Source organism: Plodia interpunctella, chromosome 11 (assembly GCF_027563975.2).
Source record: "Plodia interpunctella isolate USDA-ARS_2022_Savannah chromosome 11, ilPloInte3.2, whole genome shotgun sequence".
NCBI classification, from domain to species: domain Eukaryota; kingdom Metazoa; phylum Arthropoda; class Insecta; order Lepidoptera; family Pyralidae; genus Plodia; species Plodia interpunctella.
Genome location: NC_071304.1, coordinates 133,809 through 153,063, shown reverse-complemented (window position 1 = coordinate 153,063; position 19,255 = coordinate 133,809). Strand labels below are relative to the sequence as shown.

At 37.7% G+C, this 19,255-nt stretch overlaps 1 protein-coding gene across 1 annotated transcript in view; it reads right to left on the bottom strand.

Moving 5' to 3' along the window:
- Positions 1–18,931, bottom strand: part of LOC128673544 (uncharacterized protein) — a 59,809-nt gene extending 40,878 nt beyond the window's left edge. Inside the window, exons 1-3 of the mRNA XM_053751464.2 lie at positions 18,492–18,931; positions 10,510–10,645; positions 2,304–2,582 (exon numbers count right to left, since the gene is read on the bottom strand). Coding sequence (XP_053607439.1) covers positions 2,304–2,582; positions 10,510–10,645; positions 18,492–18,868 — 792 coding nt within the window. The 5' untranslated portion in view covers positions 18,869–18,931. The remainder of the gene's footprint in view (positions 1–2,303; positions 2,583–10,509; positions 10,646–18,491) is intronic.
- Between the last annotated feature and the right edge of the window lie 324 nt (positions 18,932–19,255).

Here is a 19,255-nt window from a genome sequence, read left to right as displayed (position 1 = left end):
TCGTGAAGTTACAATGTATTTTCTTATTAGAGTTATGTGAAATATTAAGGTTCAAGTTATAATTGAGTGGACCTGCAATAAACCATCCAAGCTTGGAATCCTGAAGGACAGGCAAGCCAGGTCCTAACTTGATTTGATTAGGAGATATGATGTCAAAGAAAATCTCTGCACCCAAAAGCATGTCAACTTCAGATGGCTGATAAAATTTAGGATCTGCCAAACAAATATTTTTAGGTAAATTAAGTAGTGAAGGATCCACTAATGCATTAGGTAAGTGACCAGTAATTTGAGGCATCACTAAACATGAAAGACTAGCATTGAATGGACTGACTAATGAATTTATTGTTAATTTGCAAATTTCAGATATGCATAATGGTTCATTATTTATTCCAGTTATGTTTGCACTGACATTATGACAGGTTAGACCTAATTTATGTTTTAAATTAAGAGTTAAGAATGAAGATTGGCTGCCAGCATCAAGAATCGCTCTAGCGCGGTAGGAAGTTTTTGTTTTGGGATTAGTAACATTCAGTATAACAGTGCCTAATAGAACCTGATTGGATGACTGTGCAGATAAAGTCACAGGTGAAGAATTTGTGTGTATGAGTGTATTATGTTTTTGTTTACAAATTCTACAAGTACCTGTCAACCTACAATCATTGACAGTATGGCCTTTACGAAGGCAGTTTAAGCAAAGTTTAAGTTTTAAGGCTTCACTTAACCTGCCCTCAGGAGATAAAGTGTTGAAATCACTACATTCTATAAATCTATGAGCTTTGTTACAGAATGCACATGTCGCTGAAGTACTAGATTTATTAGAAGTGAGCAAATTTTTTTCTTTAAACTGAAATGAGTCTCTTTTGTCATTCTCAGATTTTTTATCTTTATGAAATGTTGATGGTTTATCACTCTTATTAACAAACATGGTTTCAAGAATGTCTGCCTGATTGCGCAAGAATTGAATAAAGTCTGATAAAGTAGGCAAGTCACTGCAAGCATTGTTTCTCGATTCTTCCCATTTTCTTAATGTAATGGGATCAATCTTTGTTGACATGATGTAAATAATTAATACATCCCATTGATTAGTTGGCAATCCCAAACTATCAAGGGCTCTTAGGTTTTTAGACATGTGATCTATTATAAATCTAAGTGACTTGTGTGATTCACGAGTAAGAGATTCAATATTAAAAATTGCCTTTAAGTGATTATTAATTAAGATCTTTTTGTTATCGAAACGTTGACAAAGGAGATCCCAAGCTACTTGATAATTATTTGATGTGAACTCAAGAGATTTAATAACAACAGCAGCATTTCCCTCCAAACACGCTCTCAGATAATGAAATTTATTAATACTTGAAATGGAATCATTTGAATTAATTAGGGAATCAAAAGTATCTTTAAACTCAAGCCATTTTATGTAATTCCCATCAAATTTAGGCAAAGCTATAGTTGGCAGTTTAATGTTGTTTAATTTACCACAAGCAACAGTAGGAGCTGATGGTTGGCTGCAGTCACTGATTTTGTCATCACACAACTTAGTATGTGATTCAAGAATATCCTGAGCCACAGCAAGAGTGTGATAGTACTGAGCCTCAAATAAGTCTCTTTCCTGGTGATGAGTCGCATTGTCAGTCAAGAGTTCTATTTTTGTTTGTATCTCATCAAACTCACCAAATAAATGTTCTATTTTTGACAATCTAATTTTTAATTCCTTTATTTGTAAACTTGAAAGCGTGTCCACAGGGATGGTATGAAGAGGGGTGACGTAGGTTTTAAATTTAGTTAAAGCTCCTTTTTTAGTACCTCTAATGGTAATCAAGTCCTTGAGTTGCGAATTATTAGAATTGGAAGCATCAGATTTATCCGTAGAAGTTGACATTTTTAAAGAAAAATAGCGCCACCAATGAATAAGGCAGGTATGGACCTAAGCAAATGTTTACCCACGCCAAGCCAAATTAGGGGAAACGCAAGTGTCGGCACTTTATTAATTTGTGCACGAAAGGTTATCAGCAATTTCAATCCGTGCTAAACATTCAATTTCGAAGTAATAGGTATTATATAAACACACGGTGCACAAGATGCGGCGTGGACGTTGGCGTGCGTTGAGCGTGCATAACAAGATGGCGGAAGGCGCAAGAAACGATATTTTATAGCGTACCTAAATACAAATATGTATTTCTCCATCAAAAAAATACTGGTAGCAATTTTTAAAATAAGAACTTGTTCATTTAAACAACAATACATTTTTTAACAGCCTTTGAAACAAATCCAAACCGCATTACACAAAAACAAATACTACTAACCTTTTTCCTCTTCACAACCGCGTCCCCCTGGAGCTTCCCCTCCAAATCCTTCCCCAGATCCTTGCACAGCTCGCCGACCTTCTCTTTATCCTCCACATTGATGATAAAGGGCTTGCCGGGGTCGAACTGGTTGTGGTCGAAGGGCTGCTTGCGCTTGAAGCAGGGACACACGCGGCGCGCCGCGTGGTAGATGCTGATGACGCACAGGACGCAGTGCGCAGACGCGATGATGAGGACGGCTATGTTGGCGAGCACTGGAGACCAAGCGGCCATTTCATCCTGGAGGGAAAAAAGTTATGTTATATTTATTTTAGTAATGGTTTTATATGTAAAAAATATGGTGTGGTCAATTGATGAGAAAGGAAGAGAGGCGCCTGACAAAAAAGGTGATGAATATGAATGTGGATGGGATGGAGATGAAGAGGAAAACCGAAGAATAAAGGTACGACGTGTTGTGGAAGGAAATTACATAATAGTCGACCCCATTTAAAATGGGATTTGGTGTACAAGACAACCAGATTTCGGTGTTTAGTGTGGACAATCAATGGTCTGTTTAGAAGAAGTGTTTTTATAAAAGGCATACGCCTTGTATTTCGAAAAACAAAGACTTGCTTTTCCTTTTGCTCCTGGGATATAAGTACAAATAAAACTCTCCCATTCAATCCACCTAACGACCCTTACAACAAATTATATAGGTAGCAAGGCATTATGGCCGGCAACAGACGAATATAAAACTTCCCAAAAAAAAGGAAATCCACGTTAATTGACGCCACAGAAAGTCTGTCACCAATTCTGCGCATACGCAGCGCAGAGCGCCCGCTCTCCGCAGCATCCGTCACTGTCACCCGCGGCGGCTTGATGGCCATCAATCAAGCGATGAAAGCCGACGAGAAAGAGGAAGATTTTTGTCTGTGTGAACACAGTGATCGTAATATCACGTTTCCTGATACATAATACATGGATTCTACACTAAGATGTCACAAAGTAAAAATATTTTTATCTCGTTCTCGCATGGTTCAGATTTTATTTGCGGCTTACGTTACTAACGTTCTGAAACCCAGGGGCCCATGTAGAAAATTAACGCGATTTTACTGAATAACGATCATAGTGAAGTTCCTAAATAAAAATGTACAAAATGTTTCAACTGTAATGTTATTGTATTTATTTTATGCAATTTTGACGGCTTTTAATTATGCATCTACTTTATAACTAAATTAACAAAAAAAACAATAATTCTCGAAAGAAAACCCACTGAAATAACAATTTGACGTTAACATAAATACAAAACAATGTCGTCCAATAGCAAACATAACTTTTTGCCAATTGACCATTACACACGGCAATTCAGAATCTCAAGTCAAGTCGGACTCCTATTGTTTCTCGTGTTTGCGGTCATCAACTGCGATGAAGCAATACGGCCAAAGGTGAAGGCTCATCAAATGCCGGCCGCCAGGGGGCGCGCCGGTGACTCATGCTCGAACTTCAATTAAGCTATGTTTGCTAGCAAAATACAGTCACTAGTTGCAGTTTTGCAAACTGATGGTCTTACTGATCGAAAACATAAGTTTTAAACCTTATAATTTGACTATCATCCACACAACTAAAAATCCGCAACATATTTCGTCACGTGTATGTGTGTCACCGGGGCCAATCAGAAAAAGATCATTTTCCATCATGACCCGACCGGGGATCGAACCCGGGACCTCTCGGTTCAGTGGCAAGAACTTTACCACTGCACCACTGAGGTGTCAAAGAAGTTTTGCAAAAATATTTGTTGGGATTAATAAAACTTTAGAGAAAGTAATCGTAGTGACTTTGATAAAGAAAGCAAATGATTACTGACCAAAACTATTATATTTTGATATCGCAAAAAAATGCTTTTGCGTAACATTGGGACACAAAGAGCTAGACAAACAAATGACAGATAAATATACCTTTTAAAGAAAATTTAACTAAAACATAAAGAATATTAAAATCGTATTCCGTCGTACGGAGACCGTGCGACGGCACCTGGCTGCCAGCCATTAAGTCCCAGTGGTTGACAACCCGTTACGAACCACATCAGTTCCCGCCCGTCTCCAGACAGTCTAGCGAAAATTCATGTTTCCCACGCTCACGCTATGCGCCAGCGCAGCGGGACGAGCTACTGTTACTACACGTCTTGTATATTATAGCATAGTTATCGTGTGCCATCTTCTAAAATTTATGACGTGACTCGTATTTGTCAACTGTGTCGATCTTAAAATTAGCAGACTCGGATCTGAGGTCTGAGGAGTTAGTAAGTACTCCGTGGAGTAGCCACCTACTAATTCCATGGATCTATGTGTTATAGCGTGAATCTAAACTAAAATAAGGTGCCTTGACCTACCTAGACCGGTCGAAACTACTTATTTACATACAAAACATCAATTTTAATCCTTCTTAAAACTTTTGGGCCGTAGAAGGGCAAGAAATTCGCAAAAACATGAGAGCTCGAATTTTTTATTGTATCTTATAATTATACCTTTGTCTACTAACCTCCTTATTACACTCTTATAAAAGAGACGGCTACCAATCAACGCATACTTTAATTACAATCAGAACATCGTCTTTAATTAAGAGTCTACACTATCGATTGTACGTGAACAGATCTTATCTTCCAAGACGTGGTAATATTGTCTTCACGGGATGAGGTCGTTTATCTAATTATGTTATTGCGAAACGGTGTCAGAGGCAGTCGCCGCGGGGAGCTGCTGCTGGGGGCCCTGGGGCAAAAAATAATGGAGCTACACCTTAGCTATAATACATACTAATATTTTAAATGCGAAAGTCCGTCACGCTTTCACGGCAACCGATTTTGATGATATTTGGAATAGATATAATTAATGACCCGAACACAGGTAACCGCAGGCAGAGCTGCGGGCCCCGGCTTGTGCATTTATTCGATTTTAATTTTGCATGAAATGATGAGTAGCAACGAAACGGAAAATGATGAATGGTCACAGGACTGCGGGCCCCCAAACCATGGAAGCCCCGGGCCCCTTTAAAAAGTTATGCCGTTAGCTACGCCGTTGCAAAGAGTATTAGACGGTCAGAGATCATCGTGATGATTCGTGCGATGAGGGCCCCGGACGTGCGAAGGCCAAACATGTGACTTGTGATGTTGGAAACATTACTATAATTACATATTTTGAACGTCTGCATGTCTACAAGGAAATCATATTTAATTGATAAAAAATCTTAACTAAAAATCAACATAAAAACAATAAAATACTAGTTTGGTCGAACTGGTTGGTGTTTTGTTTAAAGATGAGACAATAATATAATTGCAAAATGTATGTATATTTTAAAACACTGGTTGACGTAATTGACACTGAATCTGGAAAATATAAAGTTTGAATCGGATTGTCAGTAACCGGAGTTTAGCTCGTTAACTTAAGAACAAAAATGCTCTTCAGTTTTACATTGATACGTAATTACGGCGTATTAAGTCGAACCGAATACGCTACGTGACAAGAAATGAGTTTGCTTACAATAAAACTATTATTAAATATTCGGTCACTAATGTCGCATGAGATAAGGCAGATGAGCGCGTGCCCCGGTTCAGAAGTAGGTCGTCTGAGCCAGCAACAACGGTAAGCAAAGCCGAGAACGTGCCTTGTCTCTCGTCTATTCTCCGTGCCTTGTCTATGCCCGCTGCGAACACTTTCCTTCTTATTAAAACGCAAAAACTTCGCACGCTTCAACGATTATGTCGTCTAAATATGTTATGTTTAGAAAAAGTTGAATTAAAGTTATGACTGGTAGAAAGTAGATTGTATCATAAAAGTGTTTTCAAATAATAAACAAATTAAGTAAACGCGTTTGAACTTTATTTGATATTAAAATTGTGATCGTTCGATTGTGAGGCCTGGTTATAAGCATTGGTCAATCCTGATGTTCATACAATAGCCTGAGATAAACTACAATGATGAATATAAACTATGTTGCACAGTCCAAACTCCTCCATTGGAATGGTTGCTGTGCTGCAAGTCAATTCCAACCCTCTCTTAATTGGATATATACCCTCTCTTAATTAAAATAAATAATACTTTTTGCCTGCTTGGTAGTATAAAATAAAAAGTACAATAAACGCAGAAAGAAAAAAAACTTCTAAAAAATTGTTATTGCAAAAATTTTGACACTGGCAGATGATAATTAGTACTTAACATAATTCGATGGAATACAACAATCGCACACACAAAAAAAGGAAAAAAAAACCACATTGATGTTTGAATCAAAGTCCATCACTAGCACAGTCGCACCTAAAATCGTTACAAACCGCCTTCCGCCTAACCGTTACTGTTTTCCAATTCGTCCTGCACTCCGAAGGACCAGTATGACGTCACAGAGTATTGTCCACGGCAGCGTTGTCCTGACAAATGTAGTAACATGTTAAAGAGAATAATCGAGATTTATTACATTAGAAAAGGTTGAATTAAAGTCATGACTGGTAGAAAGTGGACAGTAAAGTGTTTCCAAACAATAATTCGACTTCGCTTTCGATCTATAAACAAATTTTACAAATTACGTGTTTTGCTTGACACGCTATTGACTGTACCTGAAGTAAATATTCTTTCGTGCCTTATATATGACGAAATATCTTAAAATAATGATAGTATTGCTATATAATGACGTGTGTTTGCATTCGCCGGCAATAACTATCATAATTAATGTTAAGAATCAATCATTCACGGCGGCTGCGGCTTGTGAAGGTGAAGCGAATGTGTGGGAATAACTTATACTAAGGAATGGATCTTCAAATTGTTACACACGAAATTTTAGCCGATTTTGCTTGCGTGAAATAATTGAAGAATTGCCAATTTGGAGAAACGATTTAGTAGATAATACGTTAAAAAGTTGATAATTGGGGCCAGGAAAACTCGTTGGGAATTACAATCTGAAACGAAGCACAGGAAGACTACAATTAATATTAAACAATCCATACAATTAATTAAATTAAATGGCAAAATGAAATAACTGACCTAGGACAATCAATATAAATGAATTTATTCGTAGCATAAAACAGTACAACGATATGCATGCAACACACTGGGCAACCAGAATGTCTTCAGCTCGTGTCCTGGCACGAGACCGTGACCCTGTGCAGAGCTCCCGTTGTCGAGTCATAGAAAAAACACCTCGATGTCAGGACATCGGTGACGTTATGATAAATATTTATCATATATTATGGTATTCCAAATCAGCCAATGAGAAAGCGTCCATTGTCCGCGGCGTTTGTCGTAAAGGGCCGACACACTGGCGGCCCGCTATGAAGTCAACGTGAACGCAGCCTTACAAAGCTTAATCTGCGAAAGTAGGCTCACGGCGGAATGTTGAAAACTTGACAAAAACATATTGTGATAGGAAATATTGAGGTGACTGTTTATTTATAACTACCTAACATTCCGCGCGACGAGGCTCTTCATTGATACAATACAAAAATTCACGAAGATTTAAATCTTTATTTATGTATCTATTATTAATAAGATTTTATTTCGTTTAGTCAAATCTCGCAAGACAAAATTGGCCCACTTTCGGATTTAGATTTAAATTTTAAATAAAATGAAATAAATAAATGGGATGTCAGTGCAATATTATTTTGTAATCAGGCTTAATATTGATTGAGAGCTGAAAGATTGGAAATGTCCTATAGCAATTTTGGGGCGCAGATAAACTAAATATATTTTCATAGAAACACATTTATTGAACACATCATAACAGTCGCGTTGATGTCTTTTGTATTGGAGTGAGTGAGTCGTAATTATTAGGAGCTACTGCGTCCCTTTATCTGTAATTTTTTTGCGATAAATAAAAAAAATCTCTCAACCATGTCATACTCTGCTTGAATACTAAAGTTAATAAAATTGCTAAAATATTTCAGGTTCAAAATCATTGCAGTCTGTCGTCACTCGTCTCGCAAACATTGCGGGATTCATGTCGACTATTCATATTTAAGATCTCGCCGCTGTCGTGCGACGCCGGCCGGTGTCGTGCGACGCCGGCCGGTGTCGCCATAGACTTCACAATCAACAGACCAGGCAAACAAGATGTAAAAACTTATTTTTATCTGTAATTTTTCTCATCGTTATTTGACAAATTTCTTAAAATAGTCTCACGATCTCGTCCTTAGGCTTCCTCTTTTCTGGTAGCCATCGGAATCATATTTGAAAACAAATGTATCGAAAATTCTAAAGTCAGTTAAGAAACATCAACGTTTAGTTTATTATGGCGATAGGGACGAATTTATAAACTCAGAGTAGAAGGAAGAACACAAAGTCAAAATTGACATTACAACAAAATTGAAAAAGTTTTCTAAATCTAAATGGTGACGTGCTCTTGTGTCGACACTAATTAGTAGTAGTAGCAAATAAATCTAAATATTTCGTTGCCCGGTCTGCCCTTGTTGAGGGGCAGACCGTCTGCGTCAAGCGTGCTCACAGCGCGGCGTCAATAAAAATATACATTAAAAAAACTTTGTTGTTTTGGCCCGTCTCTGTTTCAACTTGTAAAATTGCGTCAATGTTTTATTTTTCTTCACCCTTTACCTCTTCTATCAAAGCGTTCGTATTTTACATTTACGTAGGCGACACGGCCTTATTCTGGTGGGAATTACTGAATTTCACGTAGTCGTCTTCGTGATTGTATCATAATAATATTAGGAAACCTGAAATAAATCATTATCATAATAATTTATTTCGGGTTTCCCCACAATTTGTTAGTAACAATTGTTCCTTAGTAGCTAGTGATACGGAGAGAATTATGAATTCGGGTCAATAGTGCTAGTAAAAATGCAAGTACAAACAAATATCTTCAGCTTCACTATGTCAGTATAGTAGCTAGAGATTCGAGATCGATTAGTTATTATTTAAGTAAAAGCGTAACCGATAAATAAAAAAATATTTTCGCGTTTTATATTATTAGTTAATGTGTGTAAGTCAGTCTGTCGGTCACGCTTTCTCTTAATATTTTTCTCTTTTCTTTTAATGAAACAGGGCATCGCAGGAGCGCAGTTACATGATACAATTTCAAAAATTATTTTTAAGCCTATACCAATATAGACACAGCTAAATACGAGACAATTTAATTAATTCCTAAGCAAACGATATTTATAATCATTTCTATTGATTATTATTAGTGTAAGATGTCAATAGAGATCATTATGAAATTAATTTGTGAATTCCAGGCGTCATTATTTCATGGTATCGGTTGCTATGCAATATTTATGCAAGTGCAATAAGTAGCGTTTCCCAACAAGTCGGCGCCGAGTAACTTATTATAGATTCGACACAAAATGCAGCAACAGCGCGCCTTATTTGCGATTCAGATCAGTTTTTTGCCGTTAATTTTAATATTTGTATGGTTCACCGGCAAGCGGTTTGTAATCTGTAGGAACGATCGATAGGAAACTAAAAACAGATTTTACTAAATATCAAACTGTTGTTAATAATTAAATATACCTAAGTATTATCAAAAAGTTTTCGATCTCGGAAATCCTAAAGTAATTACAGAGAACTGATTAAACTTTATAACTAAAACGGCAGTATAGCATATTAATAAAACAATTTTTAGAAATCAACTTTCATTTGTTCAACCAGAGGCTGATGGCCGTGAACAACATGCTATGATTACTGTGGTTGTTAGTGTTTCCGGTGTGACACTTGACAGACAGATAAACAGTGCGCTGGTTATGTCAATGATTAGCCTGGATCACTCTTCTGCTTAAAATTCGTATCATGTTTATTGTTTATACAAAAAATAATTAAAATAAACTTTACACACTTGTATTCAAGTTATGTAGTAGAACATAACAAGACGGCCTCGGTCTAAAAATGTTAATTAGCTTACAACGTTCGGGGTTACATCGGGTGCCTTTAGGAACAATCTTTGCGATTAAAATTTGCATTCCATGCCAGCAACTTTGTGACAATAGCCCAGTGAACGCCGTGATGACAGTCAATCAGCTTCATCGACTGTCAGCGAAAAGATCCGTGAGTCTGCTTTACACGGAATCAAGCGATATTTGGACGTGTTTCGGTAGCGTGCAGTCGTTTTGATCTAAAGTTTCATCTCGATAAGACGCCCATGCCACTTGATTATTACTTTGAAAATATGTATTCAACGTGAGCAGTCAATGTCAACGCGTAAGGATATTATTATTAGGGACAGCTCAGAATATTCTAGAAACCTGGAAAGTGGTGAGAACGAGCGGCTGCCTGGTGGAGTCCCGCTGCAACCCGGTCGCGGCGAGCACGGCCGCGCTGTTCCCGCACGCGAGGCACAGTAGCGATAATGCCAAGAACGCCGTCAGCAATGGGCCACCTCTGGGGACAAAAAGATTCTATATTAATCAACGAGCGTACTTTTTTATATTAATTAATTGCGAAGCATTTCTGAATTTTTCAAACAAGTAAATATTTTAACCCGTTAAAATATATAATGTACACAAGAGCGAATAAACGAATGAAACGTCTGGTAATCAATGCGGTGTGTGGTCCCGCCCTAGAATAGGACCACTCCACATCCTCCCATGGATATCATACAAAGCGACCAAGGGGCACATAGCCCTAATAGCTGATAGACCCAAAGAGGGCTGACCTCAGGCAGGCGGCCGACTGTAAAATCACAGCCATATCTTCAAAATGTAACTTTTATTTTCTCCGCTAAATCTGGGTTTTGGGCGCCATAGCTCCAAATGCAACTGGGACCACAGAAAGATGAGAGAGAGAGAGAGAAATAAACGTATGAAACATGTATAGCTGGGATATTTTTGCGTCTTTGACCGAGGAAATTCGATTTTGGTCCTGTGAGCCCTTATGTAAACTAGTTAAAACATCTGACGAAATATTGAATTGTTTTATTAACATATATGCAAATTATTTGTCTACTCTAATTATTTCCTATATACAACATTGCAACTGCACGTAGTTCAGTTTTACATGCACTCTCGTTGCACCAGGTTCGGTCACGCCACGCCTGTGCAATGCAAGTACGTGGTCATCGAGCGCTTGCTTTACATTGCATCATAAATAATAACATAGATATTTTAATTAAAATATCATCTATAATTTTATGCAAGTTTGAAGCTAATCGAACTTTTATGTGTAGGTAGGTGCTATAATTTCATTTGAAAAGCTATAGACTCACATTTTAGTCCTCAAACCAATGGCTTTCTGATTTAGCGTCTTAAAGACTTTATTACAAGTTTAGTCTCGAGCACCGAGTCAGAACAGCAATAAAAAGTTAAAATTTCAAACTTTTGAAAAATTGAGGATTATGATTATGAAATTGATAAAATATGATGAAGTAACAGAACGAGTCCAGCGGCGGACTGACGTACGCTATGTACGGGACACAGCGTACGTTATTTCCTTGATATGATAGAAACGATAAACTATCTTGAGAGAAAAAATAATGAAATGTATTATCCAAACAACTTGATAAACTATGTATTTAGCTGACGCGGCACAAAATATCTTTATAAAACGGCCGGCCCGTACAGACTGGAAATGATGTTGCCGAAAGCCACAGGTCGAAGGCTTCTCTAAAAGCTATTGTTTCTAGACGAATTATCACATAAAAAATGATATAGGTAGATTAATTTAGTTCAGATTTCATGTTTTTATCGTTATCGCGCCTAGTGCAGGATCATCTAATGTACTATAATGCGCATGGGTCGATAAATTAATTATTCTTATATTCATAATTGTCTCTGGCCATTTGTCCGTCTCCTATCGAAGCCGTCTCAACATAATTGCTAGACGCTATCGATACTGTGATTACGGAGAAAGTAACGCGCCGACGTGGCATCCGTCTTCACGTTACAATGCGGCGGTCGGCGATCGAATGAAAAGGTTCCTCTTTATTTTTTAGGTTAGAATGGTTGGAGCGCGGCTGCGCGATGATGTTGAGGAATGATGTACGAGTGTGCTGATAGTTAATAACAAATGAAATGTGATCTATTCGGACTGCACAATAAATTATGTTTGCAACGACAGACATATAACCACTTAAAATATTTGTGTAAACTGACCCCACGCGCCACAAGAAATCAAAATGATATCTAGAAGTTTCAATAGACGAGAGAAGAAAAATTAGTTTAAAATTTCTTAAGAAATACGAGTACGATTCTCTATATATTACGTTCCAAATTTAGACGTGAGAGTAAAGCTAAATGCCGATACTTTGAAAGTCGGCAGTGAAGTTATCTAATTAAATATAAATAATTTTGACATCACTGAATTACTGTCTGCATCAAATGTTGAAAATAAAGTATTTTACGACATTGTCTAAAACAAGCCCCTTGTAGACATCGGAGAGCACTACGAACGCTAAGCTACTCCATCCCTGTAAAGCCCGCCGTATACGTAACTTTCCCGCCAATAAGAAACATAATCACAAGAAAAACTAATAACGCGAGTGTTTATACAATTTTAATTGTGGCATTCCCCAGTATCCGCTAGCTATTATCTAACTACAATGAATACTAGACCTTACTACAATAAATCGTAAGGTTGAAAGTTAATTCAGTGGGAAGTCTGTTGCTGAAGTCATATGGTCAATGAAAATTGGACTTTACATTGACAAAGATAAGGTTGAAGGTTGGCAGTGTGAAGGAGATGGAGAAAGCCGAACTAGATGCAACTACAGCCCTGCAGATGCTTTTCCAGACTATTTTTATTAGAGAGATCTAGTTGGTAGATATTGCATTGGGCGTCTTCGCCGTAATTGTTTACGAGCTTTTAATTAAATACAAGAAATTTTATTGAAACTTGAACGCTTAGCCAGTAAACTGATAATAAATTTTGGAATCATTTGACTAAGTATTCATATTTAGTATTAATACAGGTATTCAAAAATGTTGTCATGTAACAGTAACGTAAATGTACAGTCAACTAAAAATCTATCCAAATCCAAGTTGGCCGCCAAATGCAGGGCTGCCTGACATGCGTTATATGAATTTAATCAAAACCTATAGAATAATTTCCGTCGACCCAGACTCTGATATGGCGATGCGCAATTAGAGGCCATGACCATCCATTAATTATGTCACAAGAATTATATGTTCTTACAGGGAAGGTTTCAATAATTAATTACTTGTCCTTAATTGTATTTGAACTAAAATTAATGAAAGAAAAGCAGGTCAGGCAGGTGTTGAACTTTTTTATTACTGTATGAAGCCCTAAGTATGTTGATAAGATCTCTGCAATTGAATCCTTTTATGGAAGTGTTTTCAGCAGGCTATCGACCACAGCCTGCTGAAAACACTTCCATAAAAGGATTTTGTTGGAATCATAAAAGGAGTTGAAGCATTAAAATAGTTAGTGCATCACCGTGCGCGCGCGTCACCGTCCGTCGAGCCCGAATGCAGTTTCTGCGCATGCCCGGAACTCTATATAGGAAGTGGTGTATGCAATGATATGCAGCAGCGCGCCAGATGCGCTCCGGTGAGCCTACATACGGGTGGTGCTATGGGTGTGTGCTCACGTGACGGACGGCGACGTTCCGATAATGATAGTTCTTACTTACTAAAACTAATGCTGTCTGTTACACTTTCACGTCTAAACCGCTGCACCTATTTTGATAGAACTTGGTAAGGATATAGAAATAAAATAAAACATGGATTACTTTTTTAAATAAAAGAGTTTGCAAGAGAATCATAGACGTTATTTTCACCGCGGTAGAGTGGACAGTCTATGAACTCACAATGACAAACATTTAGTTTTCTTTCACCGTCGCCGTTACACCGTCTGAACAACCAAAAAATAAGATGTTCAGAAATTACCACAGCCTGAAAATTTATGACAGAGACAGCACGTCACAATAACTTTGCATTATCATCCAATTTACACTTCGAAAAGGAAATCCCTATTTAGAATCAATTGAAAAACTAACTGTTACTGCCAAGTAAAATGTAATATTTATCGTCATTAACAGTTAAGAGTTTGTTCATCATGGCTACATAACAATTACTGACGTAGTCACGGTTAGTGGGTCGACGAACGGCTAATACCAAAAACAAAACACACAAAACTACTGACGAGATGAGAACGTTCTCTCCAGGTAGTAAACATTAGCAAAACCGTTACTAAGTTTAACTTTAAATGAGAATAACCTTCAAAACAGCTGCGCCGTGAACTTCGGGATAAAACTACATATTTTCACATTACACACGTAAAACTAAGTTGAGTTGCAGTTAATTAGCAATTTTGTCTCATTTTCCTTTCGACAGCTAAGTCGATATTGAGTTCAGCAATACTCGGTCGGTATTAGGTACCTAATTAGGTCCAGATATTAAACGAGATACTCTTGAAAATGTTCAAGACATTTCTTGGTATAAATTACTATATCTTAAAAAATTTCAAAGAAGACCTGGGACACAGCTAACTAGTAAATTAATACAGTGTTCATGAATCCGACTGGAAAATGGCATGTGTGAAAAGCTCATTATGGTTACGATGCTTTCTTAGCAAGAGTGGAAAGCCGAGGAAACGGAGCCGCGGCCGACGACGCGTGTGACAAGGAATCTGTAATTATCTGGAGTTGGCACTAACTCCCTACTACTTTTACAGCAAATGAAGAATGTGCGGCTACAATAACTCACATCATACACAGAAACTTTAATTTTAATTATTGTTTTTTTTTTATTAGGTATGTAATTAAATAAAATTTCGATGTGTTTTAGGAAACTGACACAGAAACTAGAATAGCTCAAAAGATAACAATCTGTGAATATAAGCAAATTAAAACTAGAGTTTTGAGACTCTCGTCGTTGAATTGTTGCGTGGTTTTGAACTTCCAGTTTTAGAACACGAAATGCTTCATATACCAATGTCGTTATGAGCTACGATACTCCATATGGTTCCAAGTTTATGTCGACGATGGCCAGACAACTAGTTGCGTTACGATGCGCTCGAGTGCACGCGCGGATGTGGTCACTAGCTGTCGTCGAGTGCACATTGCATTGCATGAGCAAGAGCGCTTCGTAGTAAATATGGGAAATGCCAATTGAACATTAAAGAAAACGTCTTGATAAATACACATAAAAAAGTGATTCTATAGAGACGAGAGGTTTTTTTTCCTATATACCTAACCAAGATGATTAAAATGCCCCAAATCGATTTTTATTTTACTTTCATGTACCAACTATTTTTAGGTATTCATTTAGCAATGGCAACCCTAGCATCGTCAGAGAAAGCAACGACTTTCATCTGATGGAGCCTGACCGCTCTGACCTGTGCGAGTACACGCGGTATTTACCAATATGTGGATATTATCTAAGGAGTTGTTTGAGAGCTGGGCTGATATCCCACCTGATAGTTCGTATGCATGAACATAATAGATCCACGTGTTTTTTGATTCACTTCACACCATTATCGCATTGTTTATCCAAAGTTCAATTAGTCTGTTACACCACTCTTCTTAAACATTACATAAACATTAGTCACCGAGACGCAAAGAATGAGCTAAATCAATCGATTACTCGCTCGGATTTGCATTGATTTGCAATGAACCCAGCCACGGCATCACTTCCTTGTGGGTCAACTATTCTGGCTATTCAGATTTTCATGTGGATTCTTCTAATTGTAATAACAGATTAGGTACAATTTTTTTAAGCGTGTGGTTTCTGCTCTAAAGGTCTAGGTCCTATTTTAGAGGTACTTTTCTTTTATTAATATAATACTTTAAAGTTTTACATGAAATTAATAAATACGTTATTTCTCAAAGCTATGAACCACTCATCAATCTAAATTATAATATATGTACTAGCAAACCATCTCGGCTTCGCTCGGGTAAAACCGTAAAATAAAAGAAGGCTATGTTAACTCCTGAAGGTTACGTCTGTATCTGTGCCAAATTCTATCAAAACCGGTCCAGTAGTTTTGAGTTTATTAATTACAAAAAATCCAAATCTTCTCTTTATAATATTTGTAAGGCTAGATAGCTTCTGCAGTATTTCAGTATGGATACTGAACGTATTATACAATCAGTGGTATGGGGAAGCAAGTCGCGCGCGATCAGGCACCATCGAACTAGAAATTGAATCGAACATGTTTGTAATATTTGATCGATTCAATTTATAACTAACGTAAAAACGTAAACGTAAAAGTAATTTATCTATTTTTGTAGTTAAGTAATTCATTATGATAAAATGTACATAGCGAGCGACTTTCTTTATTTGTTACTAGCATATCTGTTAACCAAATGATTGCTACCACTGGCTCTAATGACTATAAGAATAATCCATATTCTCTGTAAATACTGCTATTAAGATTTTCGCACTTATTATTAACAGTAGTTTGTGTGACTTGCGACCATTACCGCGATGTTATCAACACGACCACTACACAATATAAACGGTACAGAAGTGTCACAATAGGTCTACATCGTTTGAACAACACTATTAATTAAAAGTTTTTTCTTTGGTAAATCATTTATATCGAAATTCGTACGAGACGATCCAGGTATCAAACGTACTCGTAACAACGACAACATTTGAATGTATTTGAAATCGCGTTTCGTAAAATTAGTTAGATCAATCAGATTGATCTATAAACAGACGGAGTTACCGAGATGATTGAACCTGGGAGCTTTCGAAGCGTTTTAACCACAACTACTACCACTTCAGTTAGGTCAAGATGGAAAACTATTTTTTTCATATTAACCGGGGTCTTGGATGTTTATCTATGTTATAATAAAAATATAGCATCGTTGAGTCAGTAACCCACAGCGCAATCGAACGTACTTTGGGACCAAATCAATGTGTGATTTGTCTACACATTTTATATTCATATTTATTTATTTACTTCATGTAATGCATGTTCCCAAATCCTCTCTCGTGTGCATTCCCGGTTTGTATCTCATCCATGAAGCGTTGGAGCACAGGGTTCGCTTTCCCACTTTTCTTCTTCACTTTACACGGTATTGGCATCCTAAACTATCAAACCACACATATTCTATTTGACAGCAAACAACAACATATTCTCATGCCGGCAACTGAGCAAATTCAGGTAAATGCCGAAACGAATGCAAGTTCATTGCGAAGTTTGTATAAGGGCATTTATTTACCGCAAAGAAAATCCAGCAATGTATATCGAAATTCGGCGAACTGTTTTCCGATAGTGTATAGGTATAAAGCTGGCATCAACTCCTGTGCCCTCGTCATTGTACATGGCTTTTCGCAAGAACGTATCGCGTGCAGCGTTGCACTGCGGATGCGCCGCGTTCACCGCAACACGCCCTTACTATCACACAACACAACAATCGCTGTTTTTATCACTTGGTGCATTGTCTATGTCTACACAAGCATCAAGTTTTTTTGAGTTAGGTAGGTAGGTTGTATGTAATTTACAACTTCTTCAAAATTATAGGCGCAACGTGGAATATAATATGTAATTCAATTTTTTAACTATCTTAAACAGTGAATGCTATAAAATTTACTCAGAGTCAGAAAAATGCATGTGCATATTGAAGGAAATGGACAGGTATAGACCGAAAATTATTAGAAAATACGTTTATTACATATAAACACGTAAATAAGTATTTTATCATCTTTAGGTTTACTAAATTATGCGGGGCAAAGAAAATAAGAAATCGACTGTAAATAACAAAAAGTATATCTTCTTAAGTCTATGTAATAGTTATCAGGTATAAAGTTTATGTTTTGCGCCATTTTCAGTTTTTTATAAAGACCGTGAAGTAAAATTTAATTCCGATTTCCATAATTAATACAGATTTTATGTTAATTTATCAAAAGAGAAAACAGAACGCAATCAGAAACGTATTTCGTTTTCTGAAAGAAATTTTGCTTCTCTTCTAATATTGATTCCAATTCTAATATTGATTACCTCAATGTGCCTCGACGAAAACAACAATGAAGATTATTTCCGCTTCAGCTGACCTAATATAAGATTTTCGTTCAAGTAATTAAAACATTTTGTACTAAATTTGTATGTTTATTTGTTCAGCCGCGCTATCTCTGGAGTACTTACATACTGGTAGGATTTCAAACAATATTTCTGTGTTTGATAACCACGTTCATGAAGAGGGTTATCGGAAACCAAATTTCCCAAAGAGTATAAGATCGCCACAGCGAAATCCATTATCGCTAAGTTGTTCAACTTAACTTAAAGAGTATTTTACATGTTTGTTATGGTATCCACAACTTACCCAGCAGGTCCTCCGTTGAGCCCATAGCAATCGTTGATCCCGGCCAGCACGCCGACCACCCCGGCGACCACGCCGGCGCAGCCGGCCCACAGCCCCGCGCCCACCCGCGAGAGGGCCGCCCCCTTCACCACCGCCATGGCTCCGGCCCCCAACAACAAGGCCCCTAGCACCACCTGGCCCAACCCCAGAAACACCACAATCCTTCTCCTACCCCCATTCTCTTTTTCACTCCTGGCTTCGACACTCTTAGAACTAACACTCTTTTTGACATTTTTCTGAGGGGATTTGCATATCAACTGTTCGGTAGAATGGTCTGATTTGAGACTGGAAACGGTCGTGAATCCCGGGGCACCGGCGGGTTCGGTCCGGTCGGCCATCGCGGCATACCGTCGTCACGTCAACTCTCAGCGACTGCGCGCACGCAACTGACGCAGGCACCGCACCTGCAGGTGAAAGTCATCCGCACGGCGCGGCATCTGCGGTTTCTTGAAGGATTAGAATTTAGGATTCGCGATGTCAATAAACTGTTAATGTTACGTCACTTTTACTTTCCGATTTCGGTGGTTCGTGGGAAGAAGTGGCATACTCGTATTGGGGTTCTTGGTGGCAGGTTCCGATATAGCAGGTAGCTATGCGTTGTAGACCCAGTTTAAATTATATGTTATTATTTTGCTTAGAACAACCTCCAGCATTGAATTTCTACAAATGCTGTAATCTAACAATGATGTGGGATCATTCACCTAGTCAGATAGATAGCTACCTAT